Genomic DNA, 20,927 nt, shown 5'->3' with positions numbered 1-20,927 from the left:
TCTTATTAATGGGATTGTGTCACTGGCTGCCTGGAAGCCAGTTCCAAATCTAGGGTAGTGGGTTATCAGGAGAGGAGCTGAGAGCATATCCAGCATCCAGGCTGCAGACAGATGCAATATGTTGTTGCTCAGGATGGCACAGGCGTGCGTGCGACATAGACACAGTGTTCTCCCCCAGGTCAGCGAGAGGCTTCAGCATCTGCTTTCTGTTTTAAACTCTTGTTTGTTCATACCAGGGACTAGACTCAGCACTTTCAGGGTTGCATGTCTGTGCACTAACTGTAAGGCAGCGAGTTCACAGTAGCTGGGTAGTTAATGACTTTATTGTAATTCACTTGACCAATATTGATTGTGGCTGGCGAGTACAAACATCATTACTAACAGTTTGTGACTTTGAGTTTGAGTCACTTCCACAACATTGTATTTTTTCAGTTTTATCCATGCAATGTATGGATGAAGGCCAACACCTTGAATTACACTGAGAGAAATGTCATTGGTGGCAAATGTGGAAACGAGACAAAATGCTTCAGTTTAATATAAAAAACAAAGAAACTCGGTGCTGTTGAGATCAATGAAGGAATCTGGAATGCTGTAGGAAAGCAGCAGCAGCGTTATGAAGCTCTAGAGAAAGATATAGACACATGGCTTGAGATCACAGAGCAGGTGATTCCCGTTTCATCTGACCATGCTAAAAGGAAATGACTTGATTTAAAACGGCATCGCAGACAAGAAAGGCAGCTGGTAGACATGAGCTGTCACTGGGAATGTTTTGGCACAGAGCCAAAGTGCACCAGACAGTCGGCACAAAGTAACGGACCTCGCTTGCATTTTCAGAGGAACACATATACTTTTGCAACGTTGTTCTTCACCTTTAAAATGTTTTGTGATAGTTGTTTTCTAACTTCTTGGCTGCTACCAAGAACCTGGCAATGTCTTTATGGGCCAATAACACTGGGCCCACAGAGGTCAGAGAAAAAGGGGAAAGGCTACACTGGGAATCCCATTTTTGTTCAGGAATACCTGAAACACAATGATGGTTCTGCTTAAACATGTCAGCTCCATTTCTTTCAGTCGCTGAGCCAGCTATTTAATCCCAAATCATCAACCCTCCACATCTGTCTGATATTATTATTATTCATTTTAATATTTGTCTGAGATGAATCATGTGGAAAATGTTTTTGTCAGCTTTAGACATACGAGGCCTTTGCCCCTTTTTTCCATTTGATTGCAAAGTGTTTCTAACTCCGCTAAAGGAGACGTACTGTATGTGCTAGAGGAGCAGTGAACAATAGCTGACTGCATGGCCTCATCCACTGGCTTGGTGCGGACGGTCTGTCACAACACCACACGTTAGGGTTTTTGGTGCAGCAAATCCCTGTATCAAGGCCCTGAATGTGTCCCAGGCCCCTCTTTTATCTGCAGCCCTATAGCATTGGGATTACTGTTCCCAAAAGAGAGGGGCGGCAACACTAGACTGAAAACTGCCACCCCCAGCACTGTTTTTGTCCCAGTGCTCTGTAGTCCAGATCGCTCCCACCAAATATTATAATCGCTGCATCGAGCAAGTCGTGCAACAAAAAACAGTGAAGCAGTTTTTTTGGGGGAGGACTGGTGGTGGTGGTGGTGGTGGGGGAGCATTGCTTTTGATTTATAAGGAGCCCTGAAACGGGAGCCAATTCCAGCTGGGCAGACAGTCAGAGGTTAAGAGTAAAGTTCGTCAGTTATGTAATTGCCTGTGGGATGTTCTCACATGCCAGAGGAGAGGACTGAGTAGCCAACCAGAAGCCCCCCACTCCTCCCCTGGAGTCAAACCACCGCTGTACAAACATGTCCGCCCCAGAAGTTTATTTGCATTAGCTAAGTTTAGGACCGTTTATTTTCTGATCAGAGGATGCCTCGGAAGAAATTTGCCAGAGGCCTCGCGAATAATGGAGAACAAGAATAAAATAATGACCCTTATAGGTGTAATAAAGTGATACACTTCGGGAACTAGTGTTTCTCACCATGTTTGTGTGCATCCCTGAGGTCTAACAAACATGTTAAGTGTGTTCTTCTCAAGCAAAACAAACGAAAAAACAAGTACACACACACAGCCACACACAAAACAGTTTTAGATGTTTTTTGGTTCACAGCCGTATTTGCTCTCTAGCAGTTTTCTTCCTCACTGACTTTTCTGGCTCACTCTTGCACGATCAAAACAAAACAGCGGCCCACTCATAAACATCTCTCTTTAGCGCCACGGGCCAAGAGCTCCACAGGATGCCTGTTTAATTTGCTCAATGTGTGATGTATCTCTTCTTCCTGGTTCTCTGTGCAGGGGGGGAAACCGGCAGCCAAAATGGAGGTGAAGACGTCACTTCTGGACAACATGATCGGGGTGGGCGACATGGTCCTCCTCGAGCCCCTGTCCGAAGACTCGTTCCTCGAAAACCTGAAGAACCGCTTTGAGCACAATGAGATCTACGTAAGTACACCATTGTACCTGCAGATAATAATTGTGTTAAGTGAATGTTATTGGAGATGTTCCCATACAATGTCCCTCTTTACAATACTGATTCATATACATGGTGCAGGGATGAGGTCATTTCTGGGATAATTTCAGTTTTATCTGGGTGGAACTATTATACTTTTAAGATGTGATATTGGATCGGTACAAAGGTTTGCGTACTTGCTGATGTGCGACCATTTCAATCTTTTTGCTGGTATCAGAACATCTCTAAATGGTGTCTGAGTCTGAGCATTAAAGTATTGTGTTGTCTTAAACTGTTATGTCTGTCCCTGCTTCCACAGACAGTAATAGACGTCTTCACTTAGAAACCATGCAGATATCTTTTGCTCTATTGTTCCTCCATTCATTCCTCCACTAATTTTAGTCATGGCTACATAAGTGGCACATATACAGAGACCACACTCACCAGCCAATCAATAAATCACATCAGTGAGGAATGTAGATGATGCCCTTAAATGAGGCATGAAATCCAGAGCACAGAAACAAGGAGAGGCTGGCAGCCTGTCTGGCTGTTTATCTAGACAAAAAACAGGGGTTGTTAAACTGTTATCTCCGCATCAGACACTTGGGTCTGGAGCTGTGGCTCTCCGCGATTCTTCTGCTCTGCCGGCCGGCTGCTGCTGTAGATGACAGTCAAGACGATTGCTGCTCAGCTCCGGCCGCTGTTGGCTCAAAGGGCCCCAGGGATGATGTCACCTCATTTAGCAATGACTGCCTTCGTGGTGTGCTAGATTTTTTTGTTGGGATGCAGCTCGCATCCTGCCGAGGATTGTGGAATGGTGTTTTCACTGAGAGGTGTTTTTTACTGTGTGTGGTGCTGACCTCAATGTTGTGGAAGTAGTTAAATAACAAATGTCTTAATTATGGTGAAAAACCTTCCCCTGTTACTTTAGTACTGACTGCACAAGTCAACGTGGAAAGCTAAAACACACGAGTCCATAATGGAAGCTTTTTGGTAGCATTAACTTCAGGATTGACGATTGAAGACAAGTTCTGAATCCTGTACTTATCCAATAAATCTGTGGTGCACGGTCCTCGCATGTGAATGGATTTTTCCTCGTGTGGCATCATCCCTTACAAATGGACCCTGCCCCCACCCCCAACTATCATATGACGGCTCACAGCAGAAGAAGCATGGCTTTGTTTTCCGGAGAGACGACACATCATGTCTCCAATAAGTCAGTGGAAAATCAAAGAGACTGAAAATCACCCTTTTAATCTGTTCATGTCTGACTGAGTTAAAGGAATCACTGAGAATCTGTGTTTCTCAAAGTTTAACTCCTAAAGCTTTCTCCATTTTTAACCACCGAATGTGTGTTATGTAGCGTGATTGGCTGTATTTGATCTCTGTGGCAGGATGATCAGTCCCGTCTCATTAATTGGCATTTACACTTTCTTTAAATATAGGACTTAATGAATGTCCTGACATGTTATAAAAAGGGTTAGGGTTAAAAAACTGATGTGTCTGCCCTCCTCATCTCTAATCAACCATGACTCCAGACTCCACGTGTCTTGTCACTCTTAAGTTTTCGGGTGAATTTTGCTTTTCTAAACCGACAGATGAAAAGGGGGAAGCTGCCGTGCACACAGGTCCTGAACTCATGTTGTTGTGTGTTCTGTGGTTCGAAAGCTGAGCGGCAAAGAAAACACGTAGATGAATTCATGTATTTGCTTGTGATGTGTCATCTGAGCAGCTGTACACTTGGTTCTAACAGATGGAGTTTTAACACGCACGAAGGCAGGTGCAGAAAGGCACAATAAAGAAAACGTACAGCTGCATTGGTCCGTGCCGATGTGACATGACACTCCCTTTAGCCCTCTGTGTGTATGTGGATCTAGGGGTTTTGGTTTCATTAGAGCACAGATGCACAGTTTCACTTTATTTTGCTTTGAATCTGAAATAAATTGCACTTTTTGTTTGCAAAGGGTTAATGCATGATTGTCACGCTTTTAACTTTAACTTTTTGAATCACACTATTAAAATATCTCTGGATCTGGTGTGAAAATGCTTAAAAGCCCTCAGGTCATAGTTATCTGAGCCTTTCTTACACCAGTTTTATGATCTGAGAGAGGATTCATGAAATACACACGAATCTCTGTTGATTGTCTTAATGATAAGCACGAGAAAAACATCTATATTTTCTTGTGTCTCTTTTGGTCAAGAGAGCCCCTCATTAACACATGATACTGTGTTTACATGGCGCACACACTCTTTCCCTTTGTGCCCGTCCTCTGCACTTGAAAAGGCCTCTTTCTGCCTCCAGTGGGCTATTGAACGAGAGGCAGTGGGAGGCTGTGGTGTTGCCACAGGGAAGGCCACGCTCCGCTCTCGCCAGAGTGGGTTATGCAACAGCCATTACCATGGAGAGCAAAGAGAAAAAATGTTTCAGGTTGATGTTTGAAAGTGCTATCTGGACTGTGTTTCACACGTGGGAGGATGTTAAGGATGATTGCTGGTTACATTTGCTCTCAAAAATATCTGACGAGGGTTATCAGCTGAACGAGCGCTGCATGAATCTTACATAAAGGTGTTCTTTTGTTTGAAAACGTGTAACGGAGGAAGCGGTGCTTTGTAGGTTTTTGATTAAAACCCAGATGCTGACATTTTAATTACATCGATCGTGAAATTGGTGTAACAATGATATTTTAATGGGAAACACTCCAAATGGATTGTTTTTAAAAGATCTTCATTTTACATGCAGATTTGTGTCTTTTGTTCACACCAATTGCTAACGTCCAGCCCTCTATTGGTATAATGTTTACACACACACATGCATAAACTTACTGCCCCCTTTTAGCAGCATGACCTCCTTCCAGTTTGCGTTTACTTCCCAGCCCACAGATTCCATAAGCTTTTCATTTCAGTGTCTCCAGTTTCACTCCAGGTGTTGCAGGTCTCAACAGTGAATCAGGAATAACCAGCTGAGGGGAAAAAAAGACATGAGCAGAACCTCCACTTTTAACAATTATCACCCAAATGGAGAAAAAGTTGTCTGCATAAAACTGAATAAATGCCATGTGGAATCTCACTTAATGTTTCCGTACTTTCTTCTTCTCCTTCCTCCAGACATACATTGGCAGTGTGGTGATCTCCATGAACCCCTACAGGTCCCTGCCCATCTTCACACCTGAGAAAGTGGAGGAGTATCGCAACAGAAACTTCTACGAACTCAGTCCACACATGTGAGTCCATTTTTCAGGTCCTATTTTACGTCCTATGCCCCCACGAAAGCCTCAAGCGCTGTTTGACTGTGGGGTTTTAAATTTGATTCCCCTTTTATGTGGAATCTTTTTTAACAAAGAAGTTGAGGATGGCACGAGGGTTTTGTTAGTTTGAATGTGTAGAAGGGGGCTGTCATCTGTGTGTTGAAGATAAAGCATATTGCAAACCTCTGTAAGGATTATCAATGTGGCCCCAGTGACTAATGCGGATGGCTGTGGGGGTGGCTGAGATCAGAGGGACACTAGCTCTTGTGTGGAGAGCGGGACTGCAGCTTCTGTCGGCCATTCAGCACCGTGGCGTGCCATCTGTCCGCTGGCAACATTAAGTAAGCATTGCTGCGAGGCTGCCAAGATAAAACAAAGCCCAATACTCGTCAATTAGCCCGCTGTGTCTCTCGGGCTGCAGCAGAAACCCCTCGGAGACACCGGCTGAGAGAGTGAGAGTGCCCTCGTCTCAGAACAGACACACTCCCTCCAGACAAAAGCAAGCTCCTTGGCGTTACTTTACAGCCAGCTATACCAAAGTGACATGACACAGTTTCAGGCTGTTGTACTTCAGCCTTTCCTTTTTGTATTTCACTGCCCGACTCTTCCATCTTTTCTTCTGTAGGTAAGGACTTTGAGTTTTTTCTCATTGTCAGTTACTCAGTACGTTGTTTTAAAGGGAATTTCGAAGGTTGTCCTATAATTTACCTTTTGAGTGATGAGAACTTAAATTGGACACAACAGATCCTGAGCTCAGAGGAAAAGCTCTGTGCTTTTATTGGCTTAAGGCTCAAACTGAGCATTGACCAGTAACGTGGCGTCCCTCCATCGTGAATGTCTGTTCGAGGTTCACTCATGTTTAACTGCGGTTTCTATCGCTCTCTCCGTTTCCTTTGCCTACTTTGCCTCCTCTGACAACGTGGCTCTTTTTCCCCTTTTTGCCTGGTACAGTTTCCACACGGTTGTTCCGTCGTTTCCCTACCTGGGGAAAGCTACCGAGCTGCAGGGGGAAAACAAAAGCTCGGTCCTCTTTCTGTTTTGGTTATGCAGTGGTGGACATGATTTATTGTGCCACGAAATATCATGGCTGCTGGGAGACAGAAGTGAATAGGGGAAACCAAGGCTTTATAGGAAACCAATCGCAGATGGTGGCAATCAACATTTACTTCAGTATGATAAAATAAAGCAAAAAACTTGTCTTACTCCGACAATAACCAAACTTGTACATTGCCTGGGGGATGATGTATGATTTTAGGACATTCAGGGGATTTTTTAAATGTTTTGCAGCAGACCAGCTGCATTACCACAAAATGATTTGGGTGGTTGGCAAGAGTGTTTTCATACCACACTGACATGAACTGACACTGGTGCCTGCCTTTTTAAAAGGGCAGTCATGTAAAGAATGAGGGATTTGTATGAAGTATGCCATGACATGTTTTGGGAATATAGATTTTTGTCATTTGCACTAGACTCCATCACTTCTCTTCTGGCTCAAACGGCTAAAAGGAATTTGTCTGAATCCAAAGAGCCTGCGGTAGAAAGAGATATATAAACCAAAGAGGCTAAGATATGAAGCTTTGACCTGGGTTCAGAGGCTGTACCACATTCAATAAAATACAGAGTTTGATCAGTTTCTGTATAAATGATTGAAAGAGTCAGTTCTAAGAAGGAGTCTGGAGACATCTCTCCCCATCTGAGGTTCTGCTTCTCTAGTGATGGGGGGGAATAAATCTGTCTGAACTGTACATCCTCTAAACACGTTAAACATCACCTCATCGTTAGAGTTTTAAGTAAAGAAGATTAAGCCCAGTTTAATAGGACGGGCTCTTCTCTAGAGGACTTGAAATGCCAGTCAAAGGCCGATTGTTTCAACATGCTTCATGAATTCATCTTAATCCCCCCCGGTCTGACCATCTGGACCAAGCTTTGTGGCTTTGCATTGATCTTCCTCAAGTAATGTTAAAACCCAAGATCTGGTCAAATGCTCATGCTCATTTCACATTATCCCATTTGGTGTTATTTAAATATTTTATTTTGATTAATCTACATGCAACCCTTATTTTTTTACTAACGGTTAGGAGAGCAATAACATTTGAGCTCTTTGCTTTTAGTGCCACAACAGTGCAAAGAACATAGGGGTTACAAACCTTGTTTTTCAGGTTGTTGCTCAGTGTTTCATCTCAATAGTTAGTAAATGAGTTAAAAATACACTAGATCAATTTGGTACTAATGAAACTAACATATAAGCTCCTTCGTCTTTTGTATTTCTCTGTACCGCTATGACATTGTTGGACATGTTAAAAGTTACTCTAACACATCTTAGTTGTTTTCTCACTTTGTGATATGCTAACAAAGACTGCATAGAAATATTCTGACCACATGAAAGAAGATTATTCTGATCTTGTTTAGAAACAAAGGGGAGTATGCACCCCATATGTTTTCATCCTCAGTGTATATAAGAACACACAGGCACATTCTTAGCATATAGACTGAACCTAACTCTACAGTTAAATTGTTTTAGTTCCACTTTTGACTTAAAATCTGTTCATGTCTAGACACCTGATTGTGGTGTGGGAACACAAATTGATGCTGTAGTTAAAACACATCTGACCTGACTGGTAATCACTACAGGTAATTAAATGTATTGTTCATTTCACCTTAAACACAAACATTTTCCCCATCAGACCTTTCACTTCTCACCACATTCATTTAAAGTGTGAAGATGCAAAAGGAAAAGTACGTACATGCATGTGACGAATACACCAGAGTCTGTAATTCCATTTCATTCATCCCTGGATGATGATGCAGAAGCTTGATGGCTCCCAATTCCCCCAAACTAGAAAATGCTGCTGTTTTTTGTGACCCTGTTTTTTGCACGACTGAGCCTCATCAGGCTGAGCCTCGTTATGGCCACATTGACTGACCAATGCTGAAGGGGGATCAGTGATGGCCTTTAATTAAGGTAACAGCAGGGGGTCCGAGGAATCTTCTTCTTCCTGTCCCTGATCCTTATTAAACACTCGAAGTAGTTTAGATTTGCCGTAACCTCTAAAGATGTTGGGATGTGTAAATGCCTTATTGACCTATTGCTGTGTGAAAAACTGTAAATCCTGTGCATTGTAAAATTGTAGGTAATTGAATGCATGAACAGTTTTATACATGTAGGGTGTTGAATGCAGAAAGCTTGATGGAAATGAAAAAATTAGCATGTAGCTGATGGCTGGGTTGAATTTCTCACCTCACTGTCGCTGCAGAGATGCTCTAGAGAACAAACGACAGGCAGCAGATAACCGCTCGAGCCTTCGACTCCCCCTCACACTTCAGGACACCCACACACACACGCTGGAAATAACACTACCGTATCAATCAGCTGCACCTGTTTGGATGTCAAACACAAGCACGTTGTCTAACTTGATGTTGTGTGTACGAATGAAGATGTTTTATGTTATTTATTAAGGACGGGGACATCTTTGTCTGTTGCTTTTGTTTAAGTGTGTGTGTGTGTGTGTGTGTGTGTGTGTGTGTGTGTGTGTGTGTGTGTGTGTGTGTGTGTGTGTGTGTGTGTGTGTGTGTGTGTGTGTGTGTGTGTGTGTGTGTGTGTGTGTGTGTGTGTGTGTGTGTGTGTGTGTGTGTGTGTGTGTGTGTGTGTGTGCGCCCCTCCAAGGATGACTTAAATACCTTGTGTATGTGTGGAAGCGCTCATGTGTCCTCTGTATGAGTAACTGTGAATGTATGCAGGTGCTCATGTAATTCACACCTGCTCTTGTACTCCCCAGACAAATAGAGGTGTGTGCGCGCGCATCAGCTGGAGGAAGAACCGCAGCTGGTGCCCTGTCTGTAAAGTTGTTGGGAGACTAATTGCCTGTTAGGTTCCATTTTAATTAAAGGTATTGGAAACAGTGGCTGATTCTCAGGCCAGAGACCAGTACAGTAACAAATCCATCAGTTCACTTTAGAAAAAGTCCGACGACTGTTGCTGGTGTGTCCATGTACTTGTCACAACATGCAAAATGTGGTTCTGGTACATTTTCATCATTCAGCTTATAGGAAAAACAAACAAAAATGCATACTGTGTGAGTGTGAGAGAATATCAAAACTGCACCATAAAGTGCTTTGAGTGGTCATCAAGACTAGAAAAGCGCTGTGTAAATACAGCCCATTAACCATTTCTATCAGCGACACATCACGCCACCGTGACAGCTAGCTTGTATTATAAATACAGCAATGTAATCCAATTTGTACAGACTGTGACAGATGTATTATACCAAGAACATTAAACAATATCCAGAGCTGTTTTTTTTTTTTTTTTAAATCATGCGAGGCATTTCATCCATCCATTATCTACACCGCTGATCCTTTGAGGGCCACAGGGGGGATGGACCCAATCCCAGCTGGCAAAGGACGGGAGGCGCGGGTCCAACCCCGGACAGGTTGAATGCCAGGCAATTTCACCACTAATCAGGCCAGTCCAAAGATTTTAACATATTGAAAATTTAAGAAATCCCCCCTCTCCCAGCTGGAGAGACCTGCACTGCCACACCCATCTCCAATCATACATCCATCATTTCCTCCGCCGGCCAATTTAGCAAAACGCTCTCTATCCAGATGAGGCGTCTCATAATTAACTGGCAGGTGTTTCCCCTCCCTTCCACACACACTCTGGGCATAATGATGAACTAACCAGAAGCCATACATGCAGCAGCACTGCAGATGGCCCAGAGTTGAGTTTTGCTGTGTCCCGAGCTGCCCAGTGCAGACACAGATTGAGAGGTGTGTGTGTGTTTGTGGACAGGCAGCGTGCCCCCACGTCTCTGGGGTAAGATCATATTCCCCAATGTTTAATGAGGTATTGAGACCCCTAATGCTCTCAGCGCTCAATACTTAGTGCCACTATGGAGCCTTGGTTACAGGGGAGCATCACGACTGGCTAATGGAGTAAAGAGGCCCCGTGCCCCACATATGTCTGAACTTTCAGCTGCTTTATGACAGCCTGGCTATGAAATGTGCTTCTGTTAGAGTTTGTACATCCAAGCCTGCTTGTATGATGGGGATTTTTCTCAAATGTCCTTGCAATGCCTTATCATGTATGCATTGTGATAACAACTCTTGTGTGTGTGTGTGTGTGTGTGTGTGTGTGTGTATATCTACATCCTTGTCTAAAAACAGAAATCACTGATTATAATAAATTATGAATTGCTGTAACTGCAGTTTCCAGGGAAAGGTCTGTGCCCTTCATGTAAAAGCCGCCGATGAGAGATCACATGTGGGAGGGAGCTAATTTGACTGAGTGCCTGTTTGACGAGTGTCACACCGGAGCCATTCCCTCATATTGCTCCTACATTATGACCATGTGATGCTCCTCCACAAGTTATCAGGTTGTTTGTTTATGTTTTTCCCTTCAGAACATGCATCTATGAATAATTAGTGGTGCATAGAATTGGTCACTCATGCCTGTTTGTCAAACATGGCCTTCATTGGCATCAGATTGCGGCCAAACATCTAAGAACGAACTGAAGCACTATTGCCCGACTCAAAACTCCCATCAGCCTTTTTTTAAGATTAATTTTGACTGATCTTTAGACAGGATGACTGTTTTATATGTAGAATGTCTACTTACTGATATGTCGGTGGGTATAACAGCATGATGGACTTTGGAGCCATTCACTGCTTCCTGGTATCACATCCGTGTTTGTCTTTCCACTGCTGTCAGCTGGAACACTCTGATCGAAAGGCAATAAGGCCACGTTGTAAATTTACTGTAAATAGGATTTATTAGGGTGTTGCATCCAACTACACTGTTTCACAGAGTTAAGACTCAAGTGTCTGCCCTTAATGAGACATACAAAATATCATGTTTGGTGTCATCGCTCCTTATTGTCAAGGATATGAAACACGGAACATATCATGGACAGCCATCTTAGAAACAGTCGTCACCATAATGGCTCTGTGTATTCAGTCTGTATTTAATCGGTCACAGCTGCAGTTACTTGCTATGCTTATGCCATGTGCTCATGTTTTTGCTATTATATAAAACAGACCTGTGTTCAAGGATGCCCAGATGAGTTGCAGCACAGAAACTACGTAGGTAGATTCAAGTGGGCACTTGATGAAATGGCATTTTGACTCAGGTGGGTAGAGTGAGTCCTCTCCAGCATGTGTTGGCGTGATGCTCAGTTCAGTAAACCTAGAGAGAGATGACAGGGAGTGTGTGTGTGTGTGTGTGTGTGTGTGTGTGTGTGTGTGTGTGTGTGTGTGTGTGTGTGTGTGTGTGTGTGTGTGTGTGTGTGTGTGTGTGTGTGTGTGTGTGTGTGTGTGTGTGTGTGTGTGTGTGTGTGTGTGTGTGTGTGTGTGTGTTCATTTTCCACCCACTTCTTCACCCAAGAAATAAAATGCTCATGTATGTAATTTATTAATGCGACCATCTATAATCAGTTGGTACATTTGGTAGCATTCTCATACCTGGTTCCTACCTGCATCAGAAAAACTGAGCATCTTTATAGATACACTTACACAGGCAGATTTGATATGTTCGTTCCCTATAGTGTTTACATGAAAGTGATTGATCAAACTAATTCAGTTTTTCCAAGTCTGTATGATAATATATAGCATTATCATATACAGTGCAATTTAGTTTTCTGGCATTTTGCCTTTCATTCAAATAAACAATGATAATCCTTAAGATAATAGTTTTGTAATAATACAAGTTCCACTTTATTAATGCTCATTTAATTTCTACTTCAGTGTTTGTGTCATATCGAATTTCCCGTACTGTGCACACAGTTTGTGCGCGGTATCAGAGATTACTAAGCACACTGGCAATAATTGATGGAGAATGGCTCAGAGATAATACATCTACCTGACTGATTAAACAGTGCGTGCAGTCATTTCTTGGGTCCGTGAGCACAATATTATATTTTATAGGTTCTCTGTGGCCGTCCAAAAAGCCATTGTAAACTCTGCCTCTTTTATAGTCAGAACAATGGGCATTTAGCTGTTTATCTGTGACCACAGCTTGCATAACAACCTGTGAGAAGCATACCAAAGTGGAGGCAAATAGATAAGAGCCATATCAGCTGTGGCAAATGTTGTTCCCCCATGGGACCTTATACCTTTAACAATAAGGTGATTTACTTAGTTGTTTTTTTTTTCTTAGTGGTAACCATCAAGAGGCAGATGCACTTTCATCAGTTCTTTGTAGCTGCCACGTTTGAGAGCTGCTGTTTTTACTGTGTACCTGGTGTACAGCCATGGAGGGCCAGCATGTGGCTGTTCATATCAAATCAAACAAGCTTGGATCATTTGTAAGAGGGTTTATATATAGCATGCTGCATTGATGAATTAACGCAAAGCGAACATATAGCTCGCTTGATCCTTGTCATCGTCTCACGGAAGCCCGTTTTTTTTTGGTTTGGATGAAAGTCATTTTGTGTTGGAGGTCTTCATTTTGCCTCCGCTCTAAGATGCTGTTGGAAATCCCTGTGTGATGTCAGTACTTTGATTTGCTGTTGCATTAACCCAGTTGCAGGAAGCCAGAGACTTTGATCTTGCTTGTATCTGAGTTACATGCAACATGTAATTGATCATCGGTGAAGCTCCATACAACCCTGAAGAATCACCAGTTTACACTGTTTTTTTTTTATCAGCCCACAATTTATGAGCCACTAAATATTATCTGTAATATTTCATTGTGAACAGTTTGTTTTGGCCCTGGAAGAAGAATATTTGACAGTTTTTGTTATCTCCTTCTCAAACTCTGCTTTTGGCTTCCTCGATTTGGAGCATGAGAGGGTTTCCCCCACCAGTGTGGTGCTGATGTGGGACAGATATTACACTACATGTCAGAAGCACAATGATTTCTGTTGTCTGAATGGGATCAGTGGGTCACATGGTCGCCCTGAGGCCTTGCTTCTTAGAAGATGTGCCTGCCAAGTGATCTTGTAGTAAAATTTGACCTTACAGTTAATACTCAGCCTTTGTTTCAGCGTGTACTCGGGATGTTACAATTCATGTGAGACTCACAGGCTATGAAATCTTTTTTTAAATCAACAATAAAGAAGATATCTTTCACTATTCAGATGGGTCATAGTTCATCCACAAAGGTATAATGCATTGATTTATGCTTGCTGCTTCTCCCAACTTTTTTAACTCTGCGCGTGCAGTGGCTGGAGTCAAGAATCTCCAAACAGGTCTGTCTCCGCACACATTTCTATGACCCCTCAATAATAAGGGGGGGCATAGAGATTCCCAGATGGCCCCTGAAAAGAGTTTGAGTTCAGAGTTTTAAGACTGTTGGTAATACCGAGGCATTCTGGTGGTAAGTATGGAAAAGCATCCGCGGACAGTTTGTCAAGGCAAAGAAAGTTTGTATTTATTGTATTTCTTCTTCTTTCCCCCTTTTCCAGTGGTGTGGTTGTATTTTTCTCAGTGGTGACCCCTATTGTTTAAGAGAAGACTGCACCAAGTCTCCTTGCCTCAAGTACGAGAATGAAAGTAAAAGCCGTTGTGTCGACATCACAGTTGGCGCACAGTGACCAATCCGTCAAGCCCAAACTGCATCTTTATGGTGCAGATAGCGGAGTTAGACATATGAGCAATTATCCACAATCTTCTTTTTTAGTCAGCTTTGTGGTAGATATCAAAACACTGGTGTCGGTCATTAGAATCAGAGAAAGGCCTTCTATCCAGACTCATTTCTTGTACCAATGTTGAGCACTCATTCTAGGTCAGTTGTACTCCAGCGTGAATTGACCAGAAACCTTTGCTGCAGTGGAAGGCTGAGGACCTGGAGAGCAGGGACAAGGAGAGGAAGTCCTCAGATCTTAGAGTTGGTGCTTTAGCGGCTATAAAAAGACGTCTTGTTCTTCTGTTTCCATCATCCTGTCTGCGGCTTTGTACTTGCGGCTATATTTTTCTTTTCCTGAAGTGCATTTTCTTTGTCCCGTAGCCAAAGACACGAGGACACATGTTATCATCCATGGCTTCTGTCATTTATATTTGTATGCATTGTATGAAATGGCGTAGCTTGGTCAATCTGATCAACTCCTTTTAGCCCCCATTTCTTTTTTTTATAATGATTCTGAATAGGGATTCACACGAACTTGCTGAAAGAGGCACTGAAGGGTCTTTGTTTGAGAACTCCTGCTTTGAGGCTCTTTCTCCACCTTACTCAGCATGCTGATTTCCTGCTTTTTCAAGGATCACACAAACAACTTGGACCTGTGTTTTTTCCCCCGCTGTGGAACACTAAATTGCTGTGCAGTTAAGTAAATTAAAGCCCTGGACCCCCCTCAAAGTTTGATGTTTGCGTTGGGGAGTATCAATGAGCAATTTAACAGAGGTCTCAGACAACCTTGAGTGAGTGTCGCATAAATTAGAGGTGTGTGGGAGCAGCTTTTCACGCCAAGCTTTTAATTTGGAGATTCAGAGGCGTTCTTTATTGCACCTTGTAAGTTGCCCATTGAGAATCTGTTGAATATGAGATGTTTATCATGGTCTCGTGTCTCATCTGTGGGCGCTGCTCTTCTCCTCACCAACCGTCTTACAGCAACACGTTGTCAAAACCAATCCACACATGGACCGCATCTGTCACAACCCTCTTTTGTGTCTATGTGTATCCGCTCCCTCCTTCCACCCCCATCAGCAGGTTCGTCATCAATCTCCTGAAAAATGTCTGAAAGCCTGTAAGTGTGTGTGTTTGTGTGCGCGTGTCTGTGTGTGTTTCTTGCTCCAGCCACCCACTCTTCCACCTGGTCATAAGCCACCAGGAAAACGTTGCTTCCTCGGCTGCTCCATCACAGCCAAGCGGATTTCCTGAGGCCTTCGGAGGAGCCAGATCACACTGAGATCACAGGCTTCTGTTCGGCCCCTCGATGCGCACACACAGGCGTGACAGAAACATAAGCTGAATTTAGCATCAGAGTAGTGAACCGGGGGTTATCCCGTTTAGTTTGCAAAAAAGGCCTGTCATCTGCCAGTAGCCGGGTGGGCTTCGCTCCAAACCCATACATTACAGCTTCATTATCATCTACAGATCAGCACTTTAAAGTGTGCGGAGTCTACCCTCAAAGTAATCCACCGTTTTAAGATTCAGGTCACACACTGCAGGCCCATCATCCCCTCCAGTGCCCCAGTTACCAGTGGTCGGTAGTAAAAAGAACTGACTAGACTATTTTCTACCGCTTACCTCATGCCAGTGTGGCTTTGTGTTCACCGCTGCCACGTGCACGTCCAAATTACAGCCTGCAGGCAGATGTGAAGGGGAGGTGCCAAGCAGTTATATGTCCAAGGCCTTATCCCAGCCTAACCCTCACACACACACACACCCAGCGCCACAGGCTGATCACGGAGGCCTTTGGGATTCCGGTGCCTCACTTCACTGCTTCCTCTGGCTTTGATGGTGACCTTGGTGCCTCCTAGTCAATTTGACTTCCCCATTTGTGAAGTGGCGTGTTCAGTTGCTGTTCACACTGCTTTCTTGCTCCTAATGCTGTGGCCACACGGGCGTATTTCACGCCTCGTCGTTTCCTGCACGTGTGTTCAGGGTTGGAGTAAAAATAAATATTAAACTTGTGTGCGCGAGGTTGTGACTTTTCTTTTTAATTTAACGTGTATGTCATCCGTGCTGGCACAGTTTAAGGTGTGGCCTCTTGCTTCTGCTAACCCCCATTCATATTCATAAGGCTTGCTCTGTGTGTGCGTCTCTCATTGGGAAAGGTTCCTGTTAAAAGGACCTCCCACTCCTTTTTTCCACCCCTCCCCTGGTACAGTCCCCAAGCCGGCCTCCTCTGGGGGGGGTGGTGAGATAATTGTGTGATGTTTTGCTCATTGTCAGGATCAGGTCAGGCAACAGGAGTGTTTTCACAAAAGCAGACATCTGCGCTGCGCTGCCCCTTTCAGCAGTGACGCAATGTCCCGTGGTGATTCTCATACACACAAAGGTGGTGTGCGGGAGAGGGTTCAGCCCCGATCACAGACTTTTGGGGAGGTGGAGAATCGGTGAGAAGCATGTGCTTGGATGGACAGAAAAAAAGTTGGTGCAGCTGATGACCCCAAAACTTGAACTTTAAAGATTTTCCACGAACAAGTTTGACATTCGGTGTTTCTCAACAGCACTCGTTGTTTTTTCCTCGAGGCCCGATAAACACGCGGAATTCATTTCGTTCCTCGTAAACATTCGAGTTTTATTCATTTATTTATTTAGCATCTTGAAATCTGCTGTGTGGACATCCATGTTAACAAAGGTTTGCAGCTCTCGCGCCTGCTTTTTGTTGGGGCCACGTTTAGTTTTTGGACTTGTTATTAAGCGAAAATACTGAGAAACATCATGTAATTTTCTCTTTACAGTCCTATAATAGTCCTCAATAAAGAATACCTCTAAATCTCTTCGCCAGCTTCCCTCACAGGCATTTTTATAGAGTGAAATGCTGCATTAGCGTACCCCCTTCACTTCAGGGTACTGGCCGCGGGGCTGCGCTGGCTCCGCTGGCTCCGCTCCCAAACAATGTGTGATGGTGCAGAACCCTGAGCTCCATTAGTCTGCCTGAGCTCCAACTTTGTATCGCGGCCTGGATTTCATTCATCTGGCGGTCCATCTCTGCCCTCTCTCTGTCATGGCTTCTTGCAAGCAATCAGCTACTTTTCAAATTGGAGGTCAGTGTTAGTTCAGCATGTGATTATACGCTCCCACTCCTGGTCCTAGCCACACTGACTCCACTAATACTGTGCCCAAAATTAGATTTGGGCATTTTTAGCCCTTTTTTTTTTTACTTTCAGTTTTTTCCACATCTTGGTGCATTTGTGGAAGATGGTGTAGATAACGAAGAAATGACAGAATGATGCCGTATAAGCCTTCAGCGTGTGCTCCAGTCTGAACATCCCCCATTAGATTTCACGTTGAACCCTCTCCAACCAGTTTTATAGCCTTCTGGGTGCTGCCACTCTGTATTTTAATGTGCAGTTTGGAGTTTGAGTTTTTACCTTTTCAAGTAAATGAAACCTCACACAACTCTGACTTACATTTTCCACTTCAGAACAAGCTTGGTAGAGCTGTATGGAAAACCCTGTCTGGTCCCCCCTGCATTCTTGTCTCACTTAGTGCTTATAAATACTATGTATTACTCAGACCTGGGGGACGTAAGAATTACTGGCGCTCATCTAAGGGTGATGTTTAGGAGGGAGATTAAACCCTTGATGGTTTAAAGCTAATTTCATTGAGTTAAATTTCTATTGAACACACATGTAGATCTTACAGTGATTCATCATATTGCTCAGGGGCACTTCAGCAGGGTGGATATACTGTATCCTTTTGATGTGAGCTTTAAAGTGGCCGATAACATTTTCACCTTACCAGCCCTCCCATAACAGTTAATCATTACAGACGGTCTCAAAGAGCCTATCATGGTTCAATGTTCCATATCCACTGTGCTAAGTCTCAAACCAACTCACAGAACTTCTCCAACAGCACATTTTGGGCAACTCATAAGGGGGAACGCTACATGCAACATTTCCCCCCCCCATAATCATAGCCATTACCAGAAATGGCATTGGAAGAAATTCTAGAGGAACGAAAGCCAAAGTACGGAGGGGGGTACGGGAGAACTTGGCTAATTTGCAGTCTTGTGTCCTGCTGGAGGAGAAAGTTGGAACACGTTCCCCCGCAGCACCGTGCACCGGCTTGTTTGCTTGCCAAATAGAAGCTGTAAAAAGATATGGCCGCTGCCTCGCCCATTAGTGTTTCTTCTCTAGTGGGAGTATCGCATTGAAATTACAGATGACAAAGTTGTCATTGTTAAATGGCCCCTCACACCATCCACACCCTGCTCTATAACCATCATACAGGACTGTCTGCATAAAGAGAACAAGTAATATATTGTTGTGGAATTTGGTGGTGGTGTGTGTGTGTGTGGGGGGGGGTTGGGTGAAACCGCAACCATCAGTCCCACTTTTCCATTGTTTCGCTGTCCTGGAATGTGTGACAATAGGCTTAATTTCATAATTGGTGCAGCCCTTTTATCATTCAGGGTTTTTTTCTTTTTACTTCCTCATTGACCAACTGCTTCGTTTAAACAACTGTCAGAAAATGATTTAAAAATAGCTTGAATTTCATATTAACTGTTTTTTTTAATAGTAAAGTGATTATTGGACAGTTAAACAGTTGGTTTATATAAGAAACCACTGGCCTCCAAGCATCTTTCTTCTTTCCTTTCCTTTTTTTGTGCTTTTTAAACAGCAGCATCAGTGCAGTAGTACAATTTTGGGAAAAGCAGCAGGAAACGGTCAAATATCAAAGCCAAATCCCAAAACATAAACCAGCCAGTGTTACTAAATAAAGCCAAATCACTCCAGTCCCGCGGCTGTCCTGCAGATGCGACCTCATTTCCAATAAAGCCACATGCTGTTGATTAGACTAGACCCATGTAGCCTGACGGAGAAGTGCACCATTTCTCTGAACTTACTTTACCCCACTGCATCGCCCTGCACTATTACTGAAGAATACTTATAAAAACGAGTGTGTAATGCAAGCGGAGGGGCAATTCATTATAATATGAGAGCTCATGCCTTTGTCGCCTCTTGTCTTCCAGCTATGCTTTGGCAGATGAGGCCTACCGTTCACTGAGGGACCAGGACAAGGACCAGTGCATCCTCATCACTGGGGAGAGTGGGGCGGGGAAAACCGGTAAGCGGCCAAATCCTCTCTCTTTTTCTTTTATTTGAAGTCTTTTCATTTCAGAGGAAATCCCAAGCCGCTCCAACAGCACCCGCCACATTTGTGCATTGGATCTCCTTGGTACAATCCTCCATTCATCCATCTGTCTTATTCCATAAATCTCTTTATGTGGTATCTCGAGAACGGTTCCATCTTATCAGCTTCACACTCACCATGCAGATTGTTAAGGGCCCAAGAAAGTGCAGTGTCAAATGTGGTGTGATATAGATAAGTTCAATATTAATAAACTTTGAAGAAACAGGCGACCAGGACCCATCAACGTAAGTGACGCTGTCGATATTGACAACACGTATGTCAACAACTGGTTTCTCTTGGCTCCAGTACTTCAGGTCACTTTTACAGTTTCAGAAAGAAGGTTGCAAAAGCGCAATCCAAACAGGCAGGTTTAGAACAGGCACTGCACTAGTTTACCTAAAGACTCTTGATATGAGTAACACATCTGTTCCAACCATGAACATGATAAGTTCTTCATTCACTAAAGGTCAAGGGGGTCACTTGGTAATTAGATCCCTGGAGAGTTAAAATGCACCATTATATCTACTTATCTCTTTTTGTTTGCCGTGCTTTATAGTCCAAACTCTATAATTCTCAAGGCGACTGTAAGATGAGGGTTGTTATGTATAAACTCACCGTGCAGATTTAGATCAGATCTATCTTTTTTGAAAAGGCAGTTTTGTTCAGAGAACATCAAGTTGGTACATGAAACGAGACTGTAACCAACACGCCGACCTGTACATGGAGTGTGTGTGTGTGTAAAAAGATGGAGATCAAAGTAGACGAGCAGCGGACAGATGGTGTTCTCGTTTGACGGCGCTCCCAACATCCAAATGAACCAGTTGGGAAAACTTCAAATTTGTCTTGACTGGAAATACTAAACACAGCCTGTGTTAGAGCTGCTTTTTACACCCATGGTCCTTTTTTATATCTGATGGTTTTATAATAGTGCGGCCATGTTCTGGAGCAGATTCACATACCTTACAGAAATCCAAGGGGAATGGAATTTCCTGCTCTCTGCTGGCAGTGCCATATCACAGGTCTCTGTTGGCTGCACTGCAACGCAGGTAAAAGCCATATTGAGTTGGCTGAGCACAAACTGTGGGGAAAGTACTTCGTCCCAGTCTACTCATTAAATCCCTTCCTGTAGTCGGGGAGACACAGATATACATTCACACTTGTAATTGTAAATCTTGAGTTTTTTTTCCTATTACAGATACTGGCTCACAGCATTTCTGCTTTAGAAACTATTAAATGAATGTTTGCTTTTATCACCAAAAGCATTTATGGCACTGCGTTAGTGTGTAGACTTGATGTCTGAGGGGCTTTCGCTGTCAGCAAATTGCAATCTGCCACAGCTACACTTGCATGCGTTTGACTGAAGTGTGGGACCGATCCGTAACCACACCGTCCATTTGGTTGCCATTAAAACTCACCATCTAGCTTTAATCAGGGGTTAGGCAATGTGAGAAGAATTATTAGATCAGCAGT

General features: G+C 43.5%; 1 protein-coding gene across 8 annotated transcripts in view; it reads left to right on the top strand.

Moving 5' to 3' along the window:
- The window catches only part of myo1b (myosin IB), a 61,011-nt gene that overhangs the window by 6,158 nt on the left and 33,926 nt on the right, over positions 1-20,927 (top strand). For 6 of the 8 annotated variants that reach the window (XM_035174790.2, XM_035174791.2, XM_035174795.2 and 3 more), the window contains exons 2-4: positions 2,318-2,464; positions 5,577-5,692; positions 19,297-19,391. In XM_035174790.2, the coding sequence (XP_035030681.1) occupies positions 2,339-2,464; positions 5,577-5,692; positions 19,297-19,391 (337 nt within the window). In that variant the 5' untranslated portion in view covers positions 2,318-2,338. Of the gene's footprint in view, positions 1-2,317; positions 2,465-5,576; positions 5,693-19,296; positions 19,392-20,927 lie in introns of those variants that run through there. The other 2 variants (XM_035174797.2, XM_035174796.2) reach the window with 1 other exon arrangement.

Source organism: Hippoglossus stenolepis, chromosome 13 (genome assembly GCF_022539355.2).
Source record: "Hippoglossus stenolepis isolate QCI-W04-F060 chromosome 13, HSTE1.2, whole genome shotgun sequence".
Taxonomy (NCBI): Eukaryota; Metazoa; Chordata; class Actinopteri; order Pleuronectiformes; family Pleuronectidae; genus Hippoglossus; species Hippoglossus stenolepis.
This window is presented reverse-complemented; position numbering and strand designations above follow the sequence as displayed.